Consider the following 27050-nt stretch of genomic DNA (forward strand, 5'->3'; position numbering starts at 1 on the left):
TTGTTGGCTGCTGTTCTTTATCATCTGCAACTATAGCAAAGAGGAAATGAAGCCAGATGCCCCAAAAATGAACTGCATCCCTAAACCCCAAACCAAAGCCCTCCCTCCATCTCAACGATCACCTTCACATTTCAGATTTTGAGGATGAAACACTAGATAGCCGTTCTTAGCACCCAACTTCCTGTTTTCTTGAACCTGTTGCACAATCCTATTGTGGTCGCATGTTAACATTAATGATTATTGATTTAACATTGAAATTGGCTGATGGTGCATCCTGGCTGGCCAGTGACAGTGGCTCTCGCTGGAGCAGTTAACGAGGCTAATGGCCGAGGAAGTGTCAGTCTAAGTTAGTTCTTTCATTTGTTTTATTTACAGAGGGAGCAGAACAGCTGTGACTTCGTGACACGAGCAAACTCGACAGGCTTCTCTCTTTGACGCTTTAGTCCTGTACACAGTCAGGCAAGGGTGACCTCACTGCTACCAGGTATGATTGGTTACTGTTTCATCCTGACCTCTGAAAGCCACAGATGCAGAAAGGGATTTTCGTTTTGCTGTTTAAAAAAAAAAAAAAAATTTTTAGTAAATTTCTTTCAGTCTGCAATTACATGGAGAATCCTAGTTCTCCATCACCCACATTCTGTCTGTTGGATTTCTGCCATCTTTGGCTGTCAGATTGCATGGTTTCCAGACAGCATTGCATAGGTGGTGATCTGCTAGGACAACAGAGAAACCTCATTTAGTGAGACAAATACCACTCTGCCACAGTGTGTGAATAACTGTAAGTGATGTGTGCCTCAGAACCACTTACGGCTCTATTTCCCATGATTCCTGTGTGTACTTTACCCATGGACTTGGCATTGTCTTCATCCCCAGTATCGGTTTTAACTGAGAGAGGTTGCAGTCTGGGCTCAGAAAAACATTTTTTCTTTAATAGGCTCTTAAATCACAAGAGATCTTGGAGGAGGGAAAAGACTGAATGAGTCTGGGTACAAAATGGTTCCGCTTCATAAGCACATTTGGAGGGATTCGATTTTTATAGGTACACATCAATAAATGTTGTTTTCTGTAATATTGAAAAATTGATTGAAAAAAAATCATGATAAATCAGCCATCAATAAACATCAACATTTAAAGTTTAAACATTAAATTGTTCTGCACCAGACAAATCGGTATGTATTTTGGAACATGGCCTAAAAGTGAGAAGGGAGCTATGCTTCAGTCTCAGTGAAAACTCTGATCCTTCATGCTTTATGTCCATTATTACAACATTTCCAAAATCATCCAAATTCATCAAAGAAAAACCAGTCTGGCTATTTTCTCCAGGCAATCGTGTCTTGAGCTTCTTCAGCTTGTCTTTTTTTTTAGCCAATTTGTTTTTATTTATTTTTTATTTTTATTTTTTACAGTGAGCCTGGATACCCATCTATTTATTTATGAAGAATAAAGTAAACTGCATTATGTTATTCAAGGCTGAATTTAAACGAATGGGGAATAGAATTAATTTAAAAGGAAAGAATAAAACATCTATTACCTTTTAATTTTATCACAGGATATCCTGTGATAAAATTTCCAAACTAGATTATCTGTAATAAGAATTGAAACACCAACAATTGTTTGCTGTAGAATATCAATAGCTCTTTTGTTTCAAAGTGCACACGCCTACGTGTGGTTCTCTATCAGACAAGATCGCACAAGTATTTGTACTCCTCATTCAGTTGTTTATTCTGAGCTGTGGGTTGTGGGTCTGAAATTAATTTCACTGTACATCTCATGTTTGACAACTTGTGTTTTCATGAGCAATCTGAATGCGGTTGATATATGCCATTTTTGAAATATGTATGTATAATTATCATATGTTTATTATGGGGATACACAGTAAAATGTCCAGTGTTAATTAAACTCTAACATCATTTATATGAGTCCAATAGGGACCACATGTGCACTGTAACAGTTTTAAAATGTTATAAGGCCACATTATTTTATTTATCTCACCAGACCTGGTAATTTTGTAGAGGCTGATGTGTCACACCTCAAGAGGCTCAGTACTTTTCCATAGGCCCAAACATTTCTATAATGAACAAAACTTATATTGCCCCAAAGGTAGTTTGTTTTTCACAAGAATCTGAGCAAAAACATAAGACATAAATAAGACCTAACAATTCAACATTCAACATTTAAGTACATTAATAAAGTCTCAAGAAAGAGAAAAAAGGCCTGAACAATTAATCAGTCAAAACATTTATGCATTGGATACTCCCAAATCAAAAGTCCAACTCGGCCACCAAATTTTATATCAATGAACCTATGACAATAAAATCATAATAAAAGAGCCATTAAGCCTACAGGCTTTGAACACTTGTTTCAACACAGGTTATTATTTCACTTGTGTCATAACACAAATTGCAGATTTTGTCATGATAAGAGTGTCATAGTTATGAATGTACATGGTGCTTCATGACAGGTATTATGTTCTGTCATTGCCATGTCATAACAACCACTGTGGAAATGATACCGGGAAAAAAAGAAGAAATATCTTCTTCTCTTTATAGAGGAAATATTTTGCCTATGTTGTAAATGTGGCCTTTTGCCACTAGCATACAGACATTTTTCAAATTTTTGTTGGATGTTCTCTGAGATGGCAAAATGCTGCCTCATTTTGTATTTTGTATTCCAGTATGGTAAGCAGACTAGCATAGAAATACAAGCCCGGGGTTATATATGCAATATAGTGCTGTGTGTACCTATCACTCATCTCATACAACACTAGAGGTCATGAATGGACCTTCGGCAGTTGGGTTCGGTGACCTCAGCGTGGCCAAAGGAGCTCCACACAGACATGGATGTTAGGAGTTCCCTGTGGCCTGGACGGATCCAATAAACATTAATATTAACAGCAGGATGGGGGAGGAAGTCCAGAGCTTTCACATACTGTACATCTGGGACAGCCTCCACCACCTGTCCTGTCCACTGTGTTTCTGGTGAGTCTCTTCCCTGACACCTATGTTTTTTGTCGTCTGTCTCTTCGTATCCACATCACCAGACAGAACCTGAAGTGCCAGGACTTGGCTGTGCTAGCAGATGGTGCACACCTCTTAAAAAAAAGAAGCAGACTACAGAGGAGGAGGTTAGACCCCTAAAGAGTGACCAACTACCTCAACACACCTGGCAGAAATGGCAGAGACCAAAACCTATTAGTTTTGTGCATGTGCCTTCTCAGTCAGAGATGGGAGGAGTTGGAACACTGCTCTGCTTTTGCAGGGGAACCACCCCATGTTCAGTGTGGCAGGATCAGAGTACGGAGCGCGCACCATCTGAGCTTCCACTGAGACAAATCAGAGTGGCACTGCCCATGCACAGCCTGGCAGTGACAGCTGGCCGCAGGCCGAAGCAGAGCCATCTGCGCCATTCCGTATGCCAGGGCCACGGCTTCAGAAGGCCAGGCTTCACGCACCACCGTGTGCCTGAGGCAGGACAGAGAAGGTCCCGGAAGACTGGTGGTTTCCCATGGCTGGATCAAACGACAGGAAACAGAACCATGGTTTCCTGAACTACATGGCTCTCATTTTTACCTCAATCACAGCAACAAAAAAAAGACACATGGACCAGCCCAGAATTGACCCTGAGGCCCCATGCTGTGGCGCTGTTGGCTGGAAAGGCACTTGGATGATTTTTCTGGTCGTCGAGCTGAAATACCAGACACAAGCCTTCCACTCTGGCGATTAGTGCTAACTGGTGTGTGGGTTGATTGTGTGAAATACAAACCCACACACACAACAGAAAATAAACACCTCCTGTATCAAAGTGGTTAAGGCCAGACTGGGAAACAGGTTTAATTCAATTGCATCCTGATGTGCAAAGGAAGATAGGCCCGGGAGCATGAGGCATTATTAAACTGCCTGTACCTACTGGTTAAATAGAATTGCAATCCGTGTAGGAAAAACAGCACGTAATATAGTGATACTCTGCATATGGGTAAGAAGTGAAGGGGACTGCTGAGTTGTTTAAGAGTGGGATGTTCCTCTGTGAACGGAGAGAAGAAAACACTACCTTCAGATGGGTTTTTTATTGAACTGTCACGGGCAGCACAATGCACACGAGCTCAGCATGCTTGTCCTCCTCTGACGTTCACTATTAAGTAATGCCACTGTTCTCCATATTTCCTCCTGACTTGGCACTTGCCCACTGTACCCCAGACAGCCTTGATGTTTCCACAACCCTGACACAATGTTACCTGTCTGCAGAGCACCTAGATTTGTGCTTTGAGGGGGCGAGTGTGTGTGTATGTGTGTGTGTGTGTGTGGGGGGTCTTTTTATTTGCAGAGTGGTGTCAAGGCATATGAAGGCCCCCTTAGAAGGCCGCAATACCATGGTTCACGCTCTCTTTTTGTCACACGGACACTGCTGAGAATCAACATCTACAATATCCCTCCTGTCAGACCAGATTCAGTCAAGTTTCATTTACCTCTTTAATTTTAAGGTGATTTCAAGGAACGTAAAAACTTAATCTGTCCTGAAGGCTCCAAAGCCTTGAAATGGTTGCTGGCTATTTGCAGTGACAGAGCATCAGAAATAACCTTTATACCTGAGGGGCATTTATTGTGATTTATTTCACTGTGGTCAGCCGCCAGAAATGACAGCAGCTAAATTACACATTGATTGGCCTTGAATCCTCTGGAATATTGTTTATTGTTATTTTAACACTCTGAACAAGAAGCACTGGAGTTGATGTGCATGCACTACAAGCTAATGACTATTTTACAGCCAGGCCTAACAGTACTACAGGGAAAAACTAGCGCCACTCAGGGGCATTTCTCTCAGTAAAGACAACTTCTGTGTGCATCTAGTGTGTAGTTGGATATTCTCCAGTAGTGACATCAAATAGAAACTGCTTAACAATGGAATAGGAGTCTCCAATGTAGTGTCAAGTAAAGACTCAAATCATCCATGTCATTGTCACTGTTTGACTGTTCTTATATTGAATTTTCCATACTGCATTCGGCAATGATTCCAATTAACATAATGGTATGTTTTCACTGCCAGACTCAGCTGTTCCCTCAGAGTGTTTTTGGAAGTAAATATGAGTGTTTTGTCCTATAATTTGCATGGACACAATAGCTTGTCTGTTGCAACTAATCTAGCAGCACCTGCTTTGCTGACAAGCCAGCTTATATACAACTCAAGATAATGAGAGTATAACTTAAAACTAATTCTCTCTCTCTCTCTCATATTTAATCTAATGTAGTGTAACTCCCATATATCATATTGCATAAATATTTGCAAATACTTAGCAGAAAGTAATTTTCTACCAATGTGTTGCTTGATAAAACTGACTGTCACTGACAAACTGACATTGAACTTGTGGCTCACATGGAAATTTTTTCATGTGTTTCTGCGCCTCTAACCATGGTTACATTCATTAATAACAAGAATGTCATCAGTGTCCTTGTTTGGTAATGGCACATTGTCTGCATAATGCTATTGTGACAGAGTTGCCACCCCCAGATTACAGTTTACATAAAAATGAAATAATGCGCTCACATTTATATATGACAACAAAAGGCCACATTTCACATGCAAATGTGAATGTTTCTGCAAAAGACAATGGCCAAGATTCAATCAGCATTCATTCTTCATTGACTAAAATGTTTGCAGCAGTTTTTTTCCCCTCATAAAAGCAGTTTAGTGAAATGAACAAACAAAAAATAAACTTGCTAAACTATGTTTGTGAAGAAGAAATTTACAAGAACACGTACATTAGTCAACATAATCATTACATGCTAGGTGAATCCATCGAATCTTTGGCCGATGATTGGTTTACATGACGGCTCCTTAAACAGGATGAGCCATCTAGATTACGTAAATAATTATGCGATAATCATGTGTAGTTTGGATTGAAATAAAACAAATACAAGCAAGAAACAGCACAATTACAACTTTCTTTGAAAATTTAAACCCAAATGTTTTTTTTTGTTTTTTTCTTTTTTTTTTTAATTGGCACATCATAAGTCAGTTCATGCATCTTCTCACTGGGAGATTTATTTTTATGAGCTGATGTGAGGGAGGCATTCCCCCTGGTTCTATCTTAGATAACCATCCAAATATTTTCCCTACTTATGAATGGGTTACACATGCAGTACATCTACACACACATACCAAGTAGGAAGCCCAGACAAGTTGTGTGATATATTGGATGCTGTCATTCAAGCTGGTAGTGCAATTGCTATTTTCTTGAAAAGAGGGGAAAAAAAAAAAACACAGTTCCTTTCCCAGTCGTATTATGTAATAGATTAAAAAGCCTGCCCTTGGCATGCATATTATATATACTTTTCTGGAAGATTTTTACCTTTGAAATAAATGTAAGCATGTAACCAGGGCTACATGTAAAACATGCATGTTACTCTTTTTTCTTTGTCAGTCTCATGAAAAACATGAAGGTTGGTATGGTGTTTGCCTTAATTTTATCTACACTGAACTGTTCAAATCTAATGTTTTGCTTTCGTGCTACATTCAGAAAGAGGGGTGAAAATGGTTGCAAAATGTTTCCATGTTTCTGAGAACCAGACAAACAACAATATAAAAAATATTATGCTTAATCCAGTAACCAAATTGTACAGTACACTTCCATTAGAGGAGCAGATATAACAAGCATTCATTGGCATATGAAAAATCAAACACATAATTCTCGGTCTAGCCGATACAACCAATGACTTTATGTAACATATCCAAGGTTTATTGCAATACCAGAGTGTTGTACTAACAGGGCGTTTCATATGGTCTTCTGCTGGCTGCACAGTGAAAAACTATCACATTGCTATTCATACACACACACATGCTCATTTGCATAATAACTAGACTAAACAAGTGGTTTCAATGCATGCCTCTAGCAGGACTAACTACTGTCATTGTCAGTCCCTTGCAGAACCATACTACTGTTTATGTGAACTTGGCGGTATTAAACACTAAAAAGAGAGCTCACACTCATATTTAGCATTAGTGTGAACAGGGAATACATTGCTGATCAGCAGTTCAGATCAAACCCAGTGCACCACACATTGCACAGTTTCAGATGATCCACCCCAGTGGAATCTCCTCAAATTTCAAATTCTACTGGATATGCAGGCTTGCTAGAATCCCACCCAGACTGTGACTGTGATATAGGTGTAAAATTGGTTGAATTAATCGCATAACAGGTTCCATTAGGCAATTACCAGCTGAGATGGAACAGCACAAAGCCTCCCCCGAGGGCCCCAGATCCAGGCCATGGAAATGTTTCTGAAAGTAGTCTTGAGTGGAGATGGCCATGCTACCTTACATCCCTGAATATGCATTTAACCTCTTTGGCATGGATACAGTCAACGCATGTCCTTTCACATAAATGCATGTGTTTTTTTTCCTTCACAAAAAGCAATCATGTATGTTAACTCAGTTTTGAAATAACCAAAAGTCCAATTATTAAACATAGCCCATTTCAGCCATGCAGTAAAATTCCTTTGGGCTGTACGAGGGTAAAAAAAAACCCTCTTCTGTATGCTTATCTCAGCTCCAAAGTCCCCTGTTTGTCCTCAAACTTGCCCTCATCGACAAACATTTATTCATTTGCAAACAGGGATCTATTCAAACACCACCATTCATTCATAAACAGCCAGTTTTTATGTGATATCAAGCACATTGCAGCTAATGCTAACGCAAAGATTTGACAGTTTTTTATGTATATTATAACCTTTGCGCTAAATTTCAGTGTGTTCATACGCCATTGTATACTATTCCTGATAGAGCAGTTGTTCTATTCAGTGGATGATGTGCAGTGCAGCCTGCAGTCTCCAAAAAAACGACAGTCTACAAGACACTACAGAATATCTTCAGTCCGTGTTTAATTTCAGCTGGTACTCAAGCATGGCAATACATAAGTAAATAAATCAGACAAGGGCTGAGAATGAATGTGTGTGCATTCCATATAGGTCTTTCTAATTAGCCTGTGACAAATGAGATAAAGTGTAATTACCCCCCCCCCCCCATTCTTATGACTCTCAGCCCTTGAGTCATGTTTTTGATGAGAATTTTTTTTTGTGTTTTTATACTTTATTAGCTGAATTCTGCAATTAGTGTGCCCATATAATAATTATCAATCTAAATATGATGTTTTTAATTTATTTATTTAATATAACATACCCCATCATACAATATTTTCCCATTGACTGTAGTAATAATACCCCAAAATAACTGCCAATGGAATAATCACTTTTAGTACTGTAAGCAATCTCAGTTCCATATAGTACATCTTTCACCATGTCACAAGTCACAATGGCAATAAAGTGACAATGGCACAGTGATTCAGCATTGGTATGTTTTTGACCTGGGAATGAGATATACATGTTGATATAAACATGACATTTATTTGATTGATAGTCAAAAACCTAATGATGAACAGGGGGTCAGAACTTATGTTTACTGCTTAAAGTGTTACTGGAAAATGGCAGGAACTCTTTTCTGAAATGTGCAGTGCAGGCACCTTCCCTATGTCCAGAGGGTGGGATAGGAACTGTTTACACGGGGGATTAGATGCTAGATAAAAATACTGACAGGAGAGAGTGCTGAGCTTTTGAAGAGGTGGAGGCGGTGAGCTTAACATAAACCCATGGCAAACCTTGCTGTCAGTTCAACTCTGTAACAGAACAGTGCCTCATCCTGGCATCAACATGTTTCCCTGGAATCACTCTCTTGTTTCCCCCACTAGTGTCTATCTCTCCCCACGGCCCCCTGCTACAGTTCAGCTTTAAGAGGAAGCAAGGAGTCACAGCACTTGATGAGTAACTTGATACTGTGCACACCCACCAGCCAGCTTGTTTACCCAGTGCTCTTCCCTACTGTGCAACACAATAGATTCACAATCGGAGTCTACCCGACAATTAAACCATGAATATTCATATAGGAATTAACATATGTTTATGCTCTAATACTAATACTTCCAGCCACATTTTGCTGCACCGACCCCACACAACAAAAGAATGGTATCCATAACTAATTATTATGCAGTTATCAACTGTGAGCTTGCAACATGTTGGAACTTGTGGAAACTGTGCTTGGGTTATTCATGAAGCGTGAGTAAAACATATTTCACTCGGATACTGGTTGGACACATGAACTGCTCATCTGAAATATTATTTAAAGACTTTTGGTTGAGGGGTCAAGATATTTAATGCGTGGCCCCTAAATTAATCGACCAACATGTATATCTCATGCGTGTTGTATGATTTCTTTTCACTTTTGTGTCAACATGGTTGCCATTTGCATACATTGAAGAATTGAAAGAAACAGTTCACTGCTCTCCCAAATGAATGTCTATAGGTGCAGTCTTGTAATTTGTTTAAAATAGCATCTAAAAAGAAGGTTCTTGAAAAATCTGAACTCACTAACTGACTGCTACCAATGAATCAGGACAATTATACATTGGTAGGAGATCATTAATTCATATGCAAGCATTAATCATACACATGAATTAATATTTAATGGCTTTATAAATATTTATTGGGATTGGAGTCATAGTCAGTTATTTTTGTGTAATTCTCCTTATAGAGATACAAACCATGGTTCAGTTTAAATTTTCAATGCAGTCCATAGCCAACATGGTGCTGCAGAAAGCCATATTCAGACTACACACTCTCATCTCTGAGGGTTGAGACCTTTAACTGGTCATTTGTGGAAACGTTAACCACAGTATACAGTATATTTTTGGTGTCTTTAACACGAATAAGTGAGAGAGAGAGGGATGGGGGGGTAGGGCGATTATATTTCAGGTTGTGTGGAGGGCATGAGGTCCCATGAAAGTCTATTTCTTGTTTTATTTTCTGTCATGGTGCATTGATGTGATCACAGGCAGCATGAAGATCCGTCTCAATGGCTGAACCCCCTGTGCACAGGGGTGCATCGGGAGCCTTGGCAAATAGAATTAAAATGGCACATTTCAGATGTAGAGCAACATAAACAGGCAGCAGTGTAATGGAGTTACAGCACTGGGCCAAGGGCACAGTCAAGGACTCACATGGGAGAGGGGACACACATGTCAAGTCCCTGCAGGAAACAAACACACATCGAAACTGAAGCACAAGACAGGAAATTATAAAAAACGAGTGGCAAAATGTAAGCCATCATTTTCCACGCTCATGGACATGGTGTTACTCAAACAAAATACATAAATAAATTGCAGTGAGTGGAATTATTTGAAACCAATTTGAATTAAGCTAATGTTGAAATACTGTTTCTTGTAATGTTTCAGGACACAATATTTTCATAAATCATTTCTTTACATAGTATTAAATTGATCAGGCTAAAAAAAAGGTGTGTGGGGACAAATTACTGAATTTGTCAGGAACAGGCTCTGAATGTTTGAACCAATTCAATGAAATCTGAAAATCTGAACATACTTAATTCATATTGATCTTAGATTTAATTCCTGAATGAAATAAAGAAATTACCTATTTCTGAAAGGAATAAACTGTTTATGTAAATTGCCATGGCATACAGCTTGTGAGCTTTAGTGTCCTGTATCTCTTACAGTAAGAGCGGGACAGAGACAGTGGAGCCTGCATGTTGTTTTGAGTAGTCTTTAGAAACAAAATGATTACTTTCAGTAGAATAAAACAGACAGATGGCCTAGGCCTCTTTCTTTGTCTAACAAAGTGACACTTCCATAGGCTCAAGTTTCACAGTCTGGATGCCTCAGAAATCTTTACTCTGTTGGAGTCAACAAGTTTGAGCTGTCAACACACCCCAGCTGGTGGAATACACAACACGGTTAGCTTCGTTCAGGAGTCTCAGAATCCATTTCAAGGCCTGTCATTTCACCTTCAATTTTCAAGGGAGCGCACCTTCTTGGCAATACTTTTGTAGGTATGCTTAGCAACACAGCCTTAGTGTCACTCAGACACTTGAGCGCTGAGGCAGGAATTCACTGCCAACCAAACCGCTCTATCACTGGCTGCGGCAATGGCAAATTATGCATTTCTCTGAGGTGATCCCGGCTTCAATCGGCACCACACCTACCTCTTTTCCACCAATGCGAACCTAGTTCTGGTTCTGGGCTGGTGCTAGTGCCGGTTCGCTGTTGGTTCAACTTGCGAACCTTCTAAGAACCGGTTTGCTTTTCCACTGGTTAGAGAACCACGTCATTACGTCACTGTATACGTCTCAGCTTTCCCAGCAACATCGTTACCTATTAAAATGTATGTCCTGTAAAAATACAGATAATAAACTGTCTACATGTAAAAAAACAACTTCATACATATCAATTTAGTTATATTATTACAGCCTTATTTAGTCCCTCCAGTTTTTCACGATTCAGAATTTTCAGAATTCAACACAACATCAAAATGCCGCATTTTCCCCAACGCTGCATAATTCGTAAAAATAATTCACCGTTTTACGAATTATGCAGCGTCGGGAAAAATGCGGCATTTTGTTTAAGTTGTGTTGAATTCTGAAAATTCCAAATCGCGAAAAACTGAAGGGACTATTATTTACTATATCAACTTTAAGACAAGCAACACGCTCGGAATTATCTCATCGTGACCCATTAAATCCAATGGCACAGACGTTGCTTCATAATTTCAAACTGCCTTTCTAACGTCCTGCTATTTTGCGTCCTGCGACTTGGGTTACATCAGTGAATATGTACGGATTCCTAGACGTACTGATAGCGACCACCCTTTCTCATATTAACCTCAAATACGCAAGACAGAACACTTAAACTGTATGCTAGCAAATTTATGTAAAGTTCCATTCATTTATATGGGGAGGTCGATACATGTCCCCATTAGCAACCAAAAGCTAGCGCTGGACCACCTCTGACTTATTTGCCGGCACAGAAAAAAATCGTGAAAATACTGAAAAAAATAACCACTGGAGGATAACAAGGACATTTTTACCTACATAACTAGGTACAGGTTGTTACCGATATTTTGCCTATTTCATATATAGTTGCAAATCAGTTCACGTTTTCCTGTCTGTTGAACGAAGGTGGTCTCACTCTACCTGGCGGTCACAAAGTTTTAGTTGGTCTTGGTTGGTCACGATAATCCCGCCCCCCAGCCCCTGATGTAAGCGGTTCTTGGTTCTAGACCAGCCAAGAGTTGGTGCCGCTTTCTTTTGCCGGTTCTTTTGCTGTCAAAAACGGAAGAACTGGTTTGCGATTAGGCACCGGCTCCGAACCGGCCCTCAAAATGCCTTGGTGGAAAAGGGACATCAGAAGCTGTATTCCGGGTTAGAAGTTCCACAAGCAAACACGTCTAGCCATCTCTTACTGATTTGTAAAGCAATATTTGGTCTATTGGGGCTCATTCCTGATGTTTATGGTGTTTAAACAATGTTTAAACGAATCTTCTGGGGGTTATTCCACCTTTCTTGAACCAGATTCAATCAGTATCGAAATAGCATCTCTTTCAAAACCATTGTGCCATTGATATTCACCAGCATGGTTAAAATACCCATGATCACTATCCATAATCCTTTGGTGGCCAGCAAAGTCACTCAGCTGGGAACGAAACTGTTTGTTTGCCAACTGGACAAGAGTCAAGTTTTGTCATCAACTGATCTATTATTGCATTTCTGTGCAAGAAATGTCTGTTTTTTGCTCCATTTCTTCATTTCCTTTCTCCTAAGCACCCACATTATAACACATGCACACTTTCTTTAAAAAAAGGCAGATCTGTAAGGTGTGAAAGGTGGTTATAGGGTACTTCAAATAAGCTTCTATTTACGTGGTAATAAAGAGTTGCTAAATTAATTTTCAGAGGTGAATGGAGATGGAGAATAGGGTAGAAAACTCATAAGTATGGTATTTTTTGAATGATTAGTTGCAGAAGCTTTGAACAAAATTCACGCGTAAATATCTGAAGCCCTCCCTGTCTTTTTTTGTAAAAAGGTGTCACAGGGTAAAACCACAACACAGTGAAATAAAAACGCGCAATGCACGACTGACATTTTCTAGTGACAATCTACCGTAGTAGGGTAATATTAACTAATCATAGCCTATACAGGCAACTTTAACGGAATGTCGTTGTTTCTCATTATTAGCCTACACTGTGCCAAATTATTGTTAGCAAACGCAGACACGCGTGGCCCACACACCTGCAGGCGCCAAATAAACTTCTGTCAAAATTAATTAATCGAAATATAAAAATATAGGCTATAATAAACACAAATCAAAATGTGAAAGGCTACTGCATCACGGACGAGCGTGCTCAATGCATACCTATGGGAAAGCCTCTGACGCTGAAACTGGCCTGCACGCCGCCGTTTAACAACGATAAAGAGTAAGCTGCAACCCATTGGCTGTGGGCTTTGTAAATTTCATTCAGCCTAGGCCAATAGCAACTGAGGGGAGAGAGAGGGAGAGACAGGCAGACAGAGAGAGCGAGAGCGAGAGAGAGAGAGAGGGAGCGAGACTGCTACAAGCTTGGTGTTTCGATCCTTAATCTCCTTTTGCGGTCCTCTCTGCCTTCCTTTCTCTCTCTATGAAGGTAATACGATTCCCTACAATTTACAATTTCACTGCAGTGAATCTAATGAATTCCCTTAATGTATGTAGGTCATTCGCAGCCTAAAAGCCGCTTTTCCTGTTCAGAACAATTTCGGAGGTGTAAATACATTCATCTGGACTGTGAAATCTGGATTTTTAGAGCAAGACTTTTCCCCAGATTTTCTTTGCGGTAGATTTTTCCATCATCCCTTGAAGTCCGGACTACTGAAAACGACCCAGATGGTGCAGATAGGGGGAAGGTAGGCGAAGTGATTTAATTCTGACTTGGAAAACAAAATTTGCGTTGACAGTGAGCGGATTTAATGCTTGCATGTTTGTTTGTTTTGTGGCGTCTTTTCACCGAGAATTGCTTTGCGTAGACATGCGGTGCAGGCATTTTGCGGTGAATATTTATTCTCCCTAGGGATACATTCCGCCGTATCACGAAAGAGTACGTGCAACCTGTTTTTAGGAATCACTGATTATCACAAGCTAACATATTGAAAAAGAGACAGAAAAAAATTGTGTTAAACAGATCCACTATTATAGACGTTTTGTCACGTTTCTCGAATAGACTGCGCACGATTTCTGTCCCATAGAATTTCACAGAAAAGAGTTGAATTCATTATTATTCTAGATACGATCAGGATTCCTGTATAAGAATGTATTTACCAGGTCGATTTAATGGTAAAAAAAAAATAATACATTATGATCAGCCATGGCACTTGGACATGCAGCATGTGATCTTAGTGAACAGTTTAGTCAGTGAAAAGCGGTGCATTTTATTCTCAGGGCAGATAAAAAAAAAAAAGAAATGTATTAACTAATTATAGTACGAACAGTATGAGACCTAATATTCGTTTCGAACTTTTGTATCTTAACTTATAATACATTTTAAATAATAATAATAATAATACTAATAATACTAATAATAATACTATATGCTACATACATTCTGAGTTCCTGTGTTGGTGACACGGACAGAGCAATTTCGCCAATATTTAAGAGTGCAGGGTTACAGCATTAGGAAGAAATGCAAGTGCAGCCTACAAGGGCAAAACATTTTCGAAATAATTCTGCTCACGCTGAACATTTCGTTCGCTGAAAGATTAAAGCAACATCAGTAGCAAATAAAAAATGGAAATTTTATGAGATGGCGGGCCCAGGGTGGTCTGGAGGCCAAGGTTGTTGAATCGAACTATTATATAGCCTATTCTTTCTGCCAGTACATCCTTTCTGTGCGGTATGGCGAGTGTACCCTGCAGTTCTCTTTTCGTTGTAGATTTTCGATTTGGTTATACCTTGTAATCAAGACAAAGTCACTTACTGTTCATTCAGCTCTAGCGACTTCAACAGGGAGCCACAAGGTGGTAGTGTGGACAGCTATTATATTCGAGGGCTTTGGAAGATTTGAAGCGGTTAAAATACGTTACAGGGATCTCTCTGGAAAATTCACCTGTGCCTTAAATCTGTCCCCTGGTCTGTGATAGAGCGCTCATATATTAGATAGCCTACACCTTATACAAAATGATTTTGTATATTATGAGTAATAATTTGTGAGTCCTGTCAAAATTATCCTTTTGCCACCTCCATGATTGTAAAATGGCACTGCTGCCCTTGGCTGTGTGTAATTGATCTGTCCTTTCTGAGTAAGTGACAGCCGCCCTCTACTGCATCCTCGGGCCAATCACGGCCACTCATGCAATGCAGCTAGCAGGTACTATTAAAATATACCAGCATTTTCTGGAAATGTTTGTATATATGTGTTTTATGATGATATACAATTGATTGAAGGCTGATACTGCACGTTAACGTGAAATGGTTCGTAAGGAAACAACATGAGTTGTGAAGGATACATCTGCATGTAAAATAAGTACAATAAAGGCAACTGCGGATTATTTATGAGATTGTTCTTATGTAAATCACAAAAAGGCTCAAATTGATGGGTGAACGGCTTGTAGAACTGAAACTTTTTTCAACTGAAATACCATGAACAAGCCACGACATCACATACAGGGCCATAAAGTTTTAAAGTGACAGCTACAGTGTGCTGCAGATACTACAGGAAATGGAAGGTTTTGAAAATGTTACACTTAAAGGTCCAGGAAATTGGATTCAAACTGTGGTTTTGTTCCTCAGAAGTGACAATTGATTGTCTCCTTAATATTTGTTTCAGGTTTTTAACCCAATCATCACCATTAAATTGTAATACACACTATTCGATTATCATGACTTGTGCAGAAGATAAGGACTGTAGGTGTAGGCCAGTATCCTACATTCATTAATATTCATATCCGGGGGACACCTCCTGTGCAAACCATTTATTGTCGCTTGAGTAGAGCAGGTTGTCCAGTGCAGTAACATTAGAACACCAGACAACACAAAAGAAAGCAACCTAAGTTTGGCTTTACCATCGTATATTTAAACTTGCAGATCATTCAATGTTCTGCAGGTTCAGACGCTCTGGATAAGAGCGTCTGCTAAATGCCTATAATGTAATGTGTAATAATGTTGCAACACTGAGCTACTCTACTAACATTATACTCGACAGTAGTCTCAAACTCTGGACTTTACACTCTAATAAAGACAGACTTTAATTCTACATATATAAGCTTGAAAGCTATTTAATTATCACTAGCCAATGGTAGGCCTATTTACCAATCCATCACGTGTCTGTTGGGAGGGAGGTGAAGGGACGAAATGCACTGCACCATGTGCCATCGTGAGCTTTTTAGCAAAGCCACATTGTTTTTTCAGGTAGTTGGTGAAGTCCTCCTTGCTTAAATTGGTACTACAAATATTAACTGTTTGGTTTACTGCAATACTGCAGTGTCCATGGGCCTCCAGAAATGAAATCCATTCCTTGTGGGTCTCTTCATTTTTTGGAATTTTTTTCTGCATCCAGAAAAGGCACAATGCTTAAGCATTTCCAACTTGCCTCCTCCAAAGTGGCATGAGCATCATTTACATATTACAAGTAGAAAGGATTTCACCAGTCGTAGTGTTTTAGTGACATACATTGCACCCAGCTAGCCCTGCCCACTGAAAACCTGGTGTTGAGCCTAGGGGGAAGACAAGCCAATTTTAGTGCATTTTTTTTTATTTCTTTGCAACAGTCAAAACTGTTTTATTTATTATTTTGGATCATCATAAGCTGGTTATATGCATATAATTATAAGCAGGATTCTAAAAAAATACTTTATGATTGGAACAGGCAGCTGAGCTGATTTGGCTCATAATTTTCCTTACTGTCTGGGCTGTGTCTAGCGCAATTTCAAACATGGGTTTAAACACCCCAACAGTCTCTTCTTCTACTAGTCATGATGATTCATTGACAACCCTAACTAACACAAATCTAACTTTATTAATATAAAGTCATATGCAAAATATGGTCAAATTATGGCAGTGGATAATATTCATATGGTATTTATTTATACACTATTTCCAGTTTGAACTGAAATAAAAAAGTAAAAAATGTCTAAATTCCTTTCAGAAAACTTCAGATAATTTGACACAATGGTTTAGTAGTACTAGAGCCTAATAGATGGGATGATAAATTCCATGATATGGTAGTTTTACTATGTGCGGTAGGTGATGCCCCCTTGTAATATCCTTTCCTAATTTCCCAATCTATCATTGCCATTAGGCTATTACGAAGTATGTCTTGATCACAGTAATAATAGTACTGAAATAGAGGCCCTCTTAAACGCCCATAAAAGGGCAGAAGGTCTTCATAAATATGGCTGAGATTAAAGCACAAATAATTGCCTGCTGGGCATGGGATCAATATCTTTCTTTCTGTTCAGATAGCAGCAGTAGACAGGCACCCTAGCAGTTTGCATGTCGCGGTTATGCTCCAAGCTGCATGGCTCACGTGCCTGCTGGGGGTGCTCAATTCTGTGGCCTGCTAATAGCTAGCTCCACTGCTGCTTTCACATGCCTTTGCGGACATTCAGCAGGCCTCACCGGAAATAAGAAACAGTACTGTCACTGAAGGAAAATCAGCAGCCTGGAAGTGTTGCTCACCCCTCATTGGACGAAGCCGCAGACCACGAGCCAGTCTGAGACGGGAGTGCCATGCGAAGTTCACGCCAGCATTTAAATTCATTTTCATGTTTATGAGCACCTTCACCTGGGTGGTATGGTGTTTGGCGCATGGCGATGAGAGCTCCCTGAACCAGATCTTCTTATGCTAATTAATATGCAAATTGCCAATCCCACCTTCATTGAAATGCACATTAATTATCGTCTGCAATCTTACACAGCAGATATTTATTCTGCAGAACTGCACGGTTCCTTCTACCATATTTTCTCTCCTTTCTTTTTTCCCTCATTCCTCCCTATGGCTCTCTTTATCCTTTTCTCTTTCTTTCTCTCATTGTCAATTTCTCTCCACCCTTCCCTCTCTTATCCTTTTCCTATGTATCCCCTGCTTGTCTTTTGATTTCTTCCTCCCCTCTTTCTGTCTCTGTGGTGTTATAGGGGCTCTACATATGTATTGGATGTGTTTTCCAGCTTTCCACATTATATCTGAGCCACAGCAGTGCATGCCTGAAATGAATCCTTAAGAACATATTTATGTTACGCACAGCACAGAATCTATGTACACTAAGCAGCCCTGCTCACATCACAAACACCACTATGTGAAGGATCAAATAGCACTTTCATTGCTAGTCATTTGTTAAACATGTTATGCAGTTAATAGTCAAATTTCAAAAGATAATACTGATGCCTTGACTGAATGCCACATATCACAAGGAAGGGACCAAGTGAACATTCTTAAGCTAACCTCTCTATAGAATCAACAGCTTTACTCACAGTGGACGGTATAAACCATTCATTAATACCATAGGTGCATTTATGACTTCAATTGTTGAGCCTGCAGAATGGAAGAAAAAAGCTAAGAAATAAACAACTGAAAAGAAAATGATACAAAAAATGCCAAAAAAAAAAAAAAATTGTGAAGCCCTGAGCAGCCGACTTTGTGGCAGTAATGAATTTGTCAATTCTTGAGATTTTATGGGACAGAATAGGCTCAGGGAAGCGAGGATCCTGCTGACGTATGGAGCATTTGCTTAGATGTGAACGCTGCCATGGCCTGTTCAAGTGAAAGTGTGAAAACTAATTAATGGGCTTTTCAGATTTAACTAACTGAGCCTGAAATCCTGCTGACCACTCTCTGTTCAGGCAGGGCAGCCAAGGGTGGAGACTATTTTCCTTAGAAATTAAATTACCTGGGGGATATTTAAGTCTGATCGTTTTCCCATTATGGCATGCAAACAGGTTTCTGGCCTTTAGTTTCATAAAAGGGCCACAAGAGGCCAGGACTTCAAAATTATATGGAGTAAAGGTTGTTTGTTGTTTAAAGTAGGTTACAGGCACTTGCAGTATTTATTTATTTATGTTTTAATTCATTTTTTTAAAATCACAGTAGGGGTTTTTATTTATTGTGTATTTTTATGAATACAAATACCAACATTTATATTATTTTTTAGGAAATATATATATATATATATATATATATATATATATGTATGTATATATTGTGATATATAAATATTTTGTATGGGATGATTTACTGGTTCCCTGTCACCAATGGTGATGGTAGATGATATCATATGGGCAGTGATAATGGGTTATAATATCACTGCACTGGGCAATGTGTGTGGTTACGGGTTGCTGCAGTGTTGTGGAGAGACTCGGGCAGGATGCCCATTCACTGCTCAGATGAACCCAAGAGAATGTTCCAACATTCCTCTGCACAGTACGTGTCCCTGGCTGGCAAATGTACCTGGAAAACACACACATGTGACACTAATGTGTCAATACACACAGACTAATACAGGCACACTTACCATGCTCAATGCAACATTTTTGTCAGGAATCATTTGCACTATACTCTACAAATTTGCTGGTGAAAAATAAGATATGCGTGGTAGTGTATGGTGAGATGTTTCCAGTACATGTACCTGGTTGGTTTTGTAGGAAACAAAACAAAAGAACAACAAAAGAAGAGATACATAGGCACCAATCAATTATGCCATTACTTCCAATATGCAGTGAGGTGTGTTTGGCCTTACTGCTGTGGCTGGGATTGGTGTGTGTTTGGCAGGCTTGAGGCAGAATTACCCAGCTTGAGATTCAGTAGAAAGGGTCAGTAGTTTCATAAATCAATATCTTAGGATGTGAGTCCCCCACACAGCAGTCCTCTGCAGAATATTTTGCGACAGCTCTGTTAATGGAGGTGCACATTAATAAATGACCAGCAACTCATTCCTTCTGATTTACACAGAGAAATGACTTGCCACTTCTTCCTCCAGATTAATGCAGGGACCCTTTCATTTATGGGAGAATTCATCCTTTTTAACAGCTGTATAACAGCAAGCTTCCCCCTTCTCTGCTGACCAGGTCCACGCTCAGCAGCCTCACCCCACACCCATAATAACCCCGCCCCTCCCCACCCCACCCCATAACTCCACTCCACTCCAGTCCACCACACCTTCCCGCTGTTTGAGGTGAAATCTCCAGCAGGGAGGAGGCCAGTAAATAATGGTTATGGGACATTGGACAGGGAGGCCTTGGTGGTACAAATCAGAAACAGGGATGAAGACAGGCTGTGTCTGCGCAGCATCGTTTAAACAGATGGGGGAAAACACAGTCTAGATATTGCACCTGTCAAAGGATTATAATTTCCATATACTGTAATTATAATAATACCAGGGTTGTGACAAGTGTCACAATAAACCCATTGAAATATTACCAAAAATATAATCTGAGCAGAAACTGAAGGTGAGCCTAAAATAAGAGGCCAAAGCAATGACTCAATTCATCTCAGTGCTCGAAATTATACGTCATGTCAAAAAAATAATCATTCATGCAGAACATTTAAAATTTTAATTTTAAGTTGAATGTGTAAGAAAAAAAAATGTGATTAAATCATTATTTTATAGTTTTGGTGTTTTTTCCGGTTCTGGTCTTGGGCTTCTCCAATTAAAGGTGATATTGATTATGTTAAATAAGCAAATGATCCAGGAATGCCCAGCATGTACAATGTGATGGAGAGAATTAATGGATATCTTTAAAACCTGACATCAAACAATTTTCACAACCATAGAATGGCACCACCATAGATGAAAGGTGTGAAAAGTAGAGACAGGATGAAGATGTAAAGGCATGAGAGCCCACTGTACCTTGTGAATAATCACATGGCCAGAGGGTCTTCTGAGGCACAGGGCAAAACTGTCCATCTGTGCAATATTGCTTTTATAATGAATGTTATGCTCTATACATAGGCAATTGGTATATATATCTGTCAGTGTAAAATCTGCCTTTGTAAGGAATCGTTTTAAAAATGTGATGGGTTAAAGGAAATTATTTATAGCTAAAATGACATAGTAATACACAAACAAGTTACTTAAAAAATAAGTACCTTAATGTTAATTAAATAACGCATTGGCTGTGCAGTGCTTCATGTGGATCAGAGGACCAAACTGTAATAAACATCTCATATGCATAATTGCAGTTTTGTCAGTATTGACTTTGCCATTATTATTATGTTTATTACTCCAAACTCTTACGTAATAACTGATAAATAAATAGTTGCATTACTCTTTTCTTGTTTGTAATAGTTAGGGTTTAATCTTTCGCTGTTTTTAAGAAAATGTTAAGACATGAAAGAACACATTCGGCAGGCCCTTGTTAGTCACTAATTCAGATTGTTTGCTTTCTTTTACCCACAGGCTGATCAATACAACGGAAATCAATTCTGGAAAACAGTAGCACCAGCAAAAAAAAAGAAAAAAGAAAAAACACAACAAAAAAAACCAACGTTAACTGTCGTCCTGTTGCCTAGAGACCGAGTCCTCAAATAAGCCAAGCCCCGCCTCCTGGGATGGGGAATGCTGTGAGGGCCAATCTGATCAGGGGCCGTTCCATCTGCCAGTCTGGTGTAGCAGCCTGAAGCGAAGGGCTGACTGGGCTGTGGAAGTACTGGACCGTACAGCACCGGACCTTACCGGACCGTACTGCAACCCCTCCAGCAGTGGACCATGTCGAGGCCCGGAGGATCCGCATGGCTACCGCTCATCTTCACCCCTCTCTGCACCATGCTGAATGCCAACCTGGTTTTCTGGGTTGCCACCTTGGCTGTGCGGTTGACCGCGGTCACTGTCAGCGGTCAGCAGCCGCAGTATTCTCTCGTCACCACAAACTATGGAAAGCTTCGGGGATTAAAAACGCCGCTGCCTAACGAGATCCTGGGACCCGTGGAGCAGTACCTGGGGATCCCTTACGCCGCTCCACCCACGGGCACGCGGAGGTTCCAGGCTCCAGAGCCCCCCTCCTCATGGCCCGGCATCCGGAACGCCACCCAGTTTGCATCAGTCTGTCCCCAGTACCTGGAGGACAGGTACCTGCTGAATGACATGCTGCCTGTCTGGTTTACTGCCAATTTGGATACAGTGGTTACGTACGTGCAGGACCAGAATGAAGACTGCCTTTACTTAAACATCTACGTTCCCACGGAGGATGGTAGGTCACACATTTCCTGTGCCAAATGCTCAGCCTCTTTCTCCTTTACTTTGCAGGTCTCTGTGCCAATTTTGAGATAGCCAATCAGAGTAGAAGTCTCAGTTCCACAGATTGTTTTAGTTGTATTGCTACATTCATTTTAGTTTTAATGTCTTAATTATAATTTAAGACATTAAAAATTTAATCCCATGACAATCTAGATAAGATTCCTTAGAATATTTATTCATAGATCGTTGATGTTGAAGTGTTTATCGAGTGGTCTTACACTCAATATGCATTAAACAAGTGTATGACCTGTGTATGTATTAATCAAGTTTTTCCCCTGGTCTTTCCTTGCATTCGCTATCAAGAAGTTGTGAATATTTGCTTAATTTAATTGAAATCAATGTACAAACCTAGCAACTGTGTCAATGTTGTTCTGTATGAAACAACCCGCGCACAAAACATATCGCCTTTTAAAAATAATGAAATTACATGTGATTTGTAGATATTAATTGTTTTTCTTCAGTGTGTAATACCTGTTTGAGTGGTCAGGTTAACTTAAAATAACTTGAGGCATATTTATTAAGTGTGCCGCAATTTACTGTCAGTGCCGCTAAATTCTGAGTGCCTGCATGTTTTCAGTTTAACAGTATTTACTAAGACTGGTTATGTAAATGAGCACAGCCGGAGTGAGTTCATTTAAGATGCATCTTGCGCATGGCAGAAAAGGAACATTGTTGTACTGGTCCATCTGTGGTGAAGTCGGGTTTTGGACAGGGGATAGTATCCATGCATGCAATGGATCAGCACTGTCACCTTTAAATTTTAACATGTCTCATTAGTAAAAACTTCAGAATACAGTTTTAATATTTCAAGTTGTTTAATTCCATACCCAATAGCCAACATCCTCCTGAGTTACCATCTCTCAGCCTGAAGGAGTCAGGTTTTAAAGAGATTTTTAAAGATTCTCTTTTTGCAAACTTAGGCGAGAGTGGTCATAAATAACGCTTGATTAATATAATCATCCATCCATCCATCCATCCATCCATCCATCCATCCATCCATTATCTATACCCGCTTATCCTTGGCAGGGTTGATAAATATAACATGGTCAATAAATTAATGTGCAGTGTTTCTACGGTAGCCATTTTAAAGTTTTATACATGTGCAATTCAGTCCTCTATCACCTCTATATATTTGCTATTTATTAAATAAATTAATTTACCCAACGACATGTTTTACTTTTTAAGGTAGTTGAGTGTTTAATGTTAAATATGTTCAGATATTATTCTTGCTCTGTTGTCATAGCCTTATCTTGTGGATGCTCCAGTTTATTACTGGAAAAGAAACAGCAACCTGGTCACAGGCGTTTGCAATATGCACACACCAGGTTGGTCTGTATGGTCGGCTATTTGCTTTGTAAAAATTTACCTGGGTGTTAAGAAACAAACAAAAACAGGTTTCCTCATCTTATTTGGACGTTACTACAACTCACTTCACGGTAAGTTACACAGTTGCTTGTGTATCATTGTCTTTTTTCATGAATAAAGCCCTATGCTTCATAATCTGAGGATGTGGCTGGTTTCATGTTACCAATGGAAATGTGTTTCCTTGATTAACATTAGTATGTGCCAAAAAAACCCTGCACGTTATAGAGAGTTTTCATTTACTTTTACAATTATTCTGCACCTCTGATATAATCATATTGATAAGGTGGTATGAGTCTAACATCAGACTGTGTGTACCTTGGTTTTAATTGTATCCAACTTGATTAAGTTATGAATGTAGCCTAATAGAAATGGCTAATGACTACTGACATGTCAAAGCTGTTTGAAGTAAAATTTTATAGTGCTAGGTTAAATATTTTCTGAATAAATTAGCAAAATATAAAAATGACTCTCCCCTACTTCAACGCTCTGATGATGTCTCCTCTTAAGAATGGCCATGCTGATCATGTGCCGGAAAGAAGTTAACACCCGCTTTTCCCAGATGTTTTTTCCCAGAACAGACACAATTACCTTTTCCGCAATGGCCACCAGCCATGTTAAATCAGCTGTGTAAGGTCATATGCATACATTTTCATTCTCTTTCTCATATTCTTGTGGTCTATCACCAGGACGCCCTAAGATACATATGTATTAACTCAAACACACTAAATTTAGGGGTGCATTTCTCTCGTTTTACCAGCGCAAACCTCCAGTGCGGTACGCAAGTAAATATGGAAAAACGCTATTTGTCTTGTTTGTGTCAAGTCCCACAAATCTGTAGTAAATATAGCCCCTTGCTGCTGTAATCAAAGAGACAGCCAACAGAACCCAAGAAGCCAATTGCATTGAATTTAAAACATATAGATACAATCTATGTAAATAGCCATCACTCAGAATTGTAGTTAACACATGAAATGACCGCTGTCATCCAGATTCTTTCCTGTGCTGAGACCTCTGTACTTCTGTATCATTATTATTCATGCAGTGCATCAGGTTTAGCCAAAACCACATTCTGCTCATGCCTCCTGCTACACAGAAAAATAAAATAAAATGAAGAGAAACATCCGTTATTTCAAAGGATGGGTTCCGCAGTCAACCGTGATGAAATTCTGCCGTGGATCACAAATAGCTCAATTGTACATATTGTGAAAACCTATTCTAGGAAATGGGTGTGCTTGCACATAAATTGGAAATGGTGGCATATAACATCATTTCTCCCATCGTTATGGCTCAGTGTTTGATAATGGGTCTCTGGAGATATGGATAAATAATGAGGTCAATGTCAAAATATGTCATAAATATGTGATTATGCTGCAACAGCAGCAAAAAAAGCAGAGACCTGCACATTGAGTATTTCCATAGGTTTGACAGGTTTGATTTATATGAAATTAATGCACACCATAGATGTTATAATATGTGCCATCATTTAATATTGAGGAGCCAAATGTGTATTAATGCTTGGTGCAACACATTTTAAATGCAGATTTATTAATTATTTATAGCATAAGAAATATATCAGACATGCCTTTAGTGCTGGAGAATATCTCAGATTCTGTGGACCTGAGTGAGCTGAAGGCTGACTCCACAAAATGGGTAAAATAAAATATGCATCCGAGATCGACACGTAGTGGCTGTGCAGTAAAATATTAAGTTCTTCTAAAACAACATTAGCTTATGGATGTTACATACTTTGTTATGTTTGGACTTGGCAATTCCATCATTTCTAAGAATCCAAAGTCTTTGGTGCTTGCCTTTACATGACTTGAAAAAGGTATTTCAAAATCATGGCAGTCAAATATTTGTGGGAACATCAACCGTTCAGTGATCTTTAGACTATGTTAGACTTGTTTGTTGTTTGTTGAAAGAAAGAAAAATCATGTTGCGGATACTACCATGAGAACAGTCAAAAGGCCTGGCTGTGGAGGCCCCTGGGACAGAGCACTAGACTGTGACTATGAGAGTATGTTCAAGGTTGAATGCTACAGTTTCCAGCTTTGAACAAAGACTCCCAATTGCCTGAGCCAAATTTCAGCTGCTCCAATGCATTACTGAATGTACAGAGCAGTGAACTGTAAGCATTGTAAGCCATTAAGCAAACAGATTATCATAATCATGTGGGCAGCGTTTAAAGGTTAGTAAAGAGGCAGCGTAATTGTGTTTCTTGGTCTTTGTGGATCGGTGCTGTATGTAGTTTGAACTGTGGAATGAATACCCGATTAAGTAGTAGGGGGAGGGATAATCTCCACCATGAATGTAAATGTGGAAACGCTGAGTGGGAGAAGTTCCTATGGTTTCCTATGCACTTGCATTGAAAAGAGCTTTGGCTGTGCATCTCAAATCTTTCTCATACTGTTTCCCCATAAAATCCTGCAGTTTGTCACAGCAGATCCTCACTAAGCCAGGAAGCAAAGGATAACACACGTGTGATGACTAGAATGAGAGTGAGCACCAGGGGTGTGTATCGTCTGTGTATCGGCTATTTAGGTTTGTTGGGTGTTAATCTGAAGGAGGTAAAAGTGTTTACCTGAGATGTTACCCTTGGTGCAAACCCGTGCCTCTCAGTGGAATGATATAGCGGAAGGTGTTCAATGTAAAATCAACTCATAGAGTACTAATTTGACTCATATATACTCTGTTAGAGATGATTTAAAACTGATAATTGTGCCATGTAGTGTTGCAGGAAGGTTCCTCACTACAATAACTTGCTTCCTATTTTAATTTTCTACAGACCTTGAAATGACTGTTCAAATTGAAACATTTTCAGATCTCATGGTTGGCTCATGATTCTATGGGAAAGACTGACATGTTTTAAGATCAACAAACTTTTCGTTATGTGGCATAATTCAGAAAATAAATATGTAGCAAACAGAGACTAAAGCGATAACTGGATTCATGCATTGTAATTTATTAGCTATTTTTCTTGACTTACATCTTGACTTGGTCTATATTAGTAATTTCTTTACAGATAAAAGGATGTGATCATTTCCCAGAAGTGGGCTTTATCCTTTTTTTGCAGTGAGGGCTGACTGTAAAAGTGCCGTTCTCTCCTTTATAGCGATTCAATCAGGAGAAGTGAGTGGCCTGGGGGGAAGGCTGTTCTGGATGTGGAAACAGGAAGACAGCACGCAGCTCTCCCTGTGTGATTGTATCTGTCCTCCATTCATTTCCTTAAAGACCCAGTATTGGACATGTAGTACTGTGAAGATGGCGCTCAGGCTTGTTTCTGCTTTCCCCTCCAGATACCTACAGCTGAAGGATTACGAACATGTATTCTGCCACTTGTAATCTGTTTTTTCCTTCTACAAAATGTTTATTGGATTTTGCCACTCTGCATGTAAAGACCAAATCAATGTCACAACATGCACTGCATGAAGTGTGTCTGCATTCCCTACTATAGGAGGATTATAAGCATATATATTTGGTTAGGACTTGCTGCACACAGTGTGAATATGATGGCACAACACAACATGAACATTGATTTACAAGGCTAATTACGTGTAAAGTAACATGGAAAAGTAGCCATGCTACTCAGATAAATT

At 39.4% G+C, this 27050-nt stretch overlaps 1 protein-coding gene across 4 annotated transcripts in view; it reads left to right on the forward strand.

Moving 5' to 3' along the window:
- The first annotated feature begins 310 nt into the window (after window positions 1-310).
- Window positions 311-27050, forward strand: part of LOC135240647 (neuroligin-4, X-linked) — an 83831-nt gene continuing 57091 nt past the window's right edge. Inside the window, exons 1-2 of one of the 4 annotated variants that reach the window (XM_064310423.1) lie at window positions 311-484; window positions 21253-22042. In XM_064310423.1, the coding sequence (XP_064166493.1) occupies window positions 21562-22042 (481 nt within the window). In that variant the 5' untranslated portion in view covers window positions 311-484; window positions 21253-21561. Of the gene's footprint in view, window positions 485-13397; window positions 13774-21252; window positions 22043-27050 lie in introns of those variants that run through there. The other 3 variants (XM_064310424.1, XM_064310420.1, XM_064310422.1) reach the window with 3 other exon arrangements.

Source organism: Anguilla rostrata, chromosome 15 (assembly GCF_018555375.3).
Source record: "Anguilla rostrata isolate EN2019 chromosome 15, ASM1855537v3, whole genome shotgun sequence".
In the NCBI taxonomy this organism is placed as follows: Eukaryota; Metazoa; Chordata; class Actinopteri; order Anguilliformes; family Anguillidae; genus Anguilla; species Anguilla rostrata.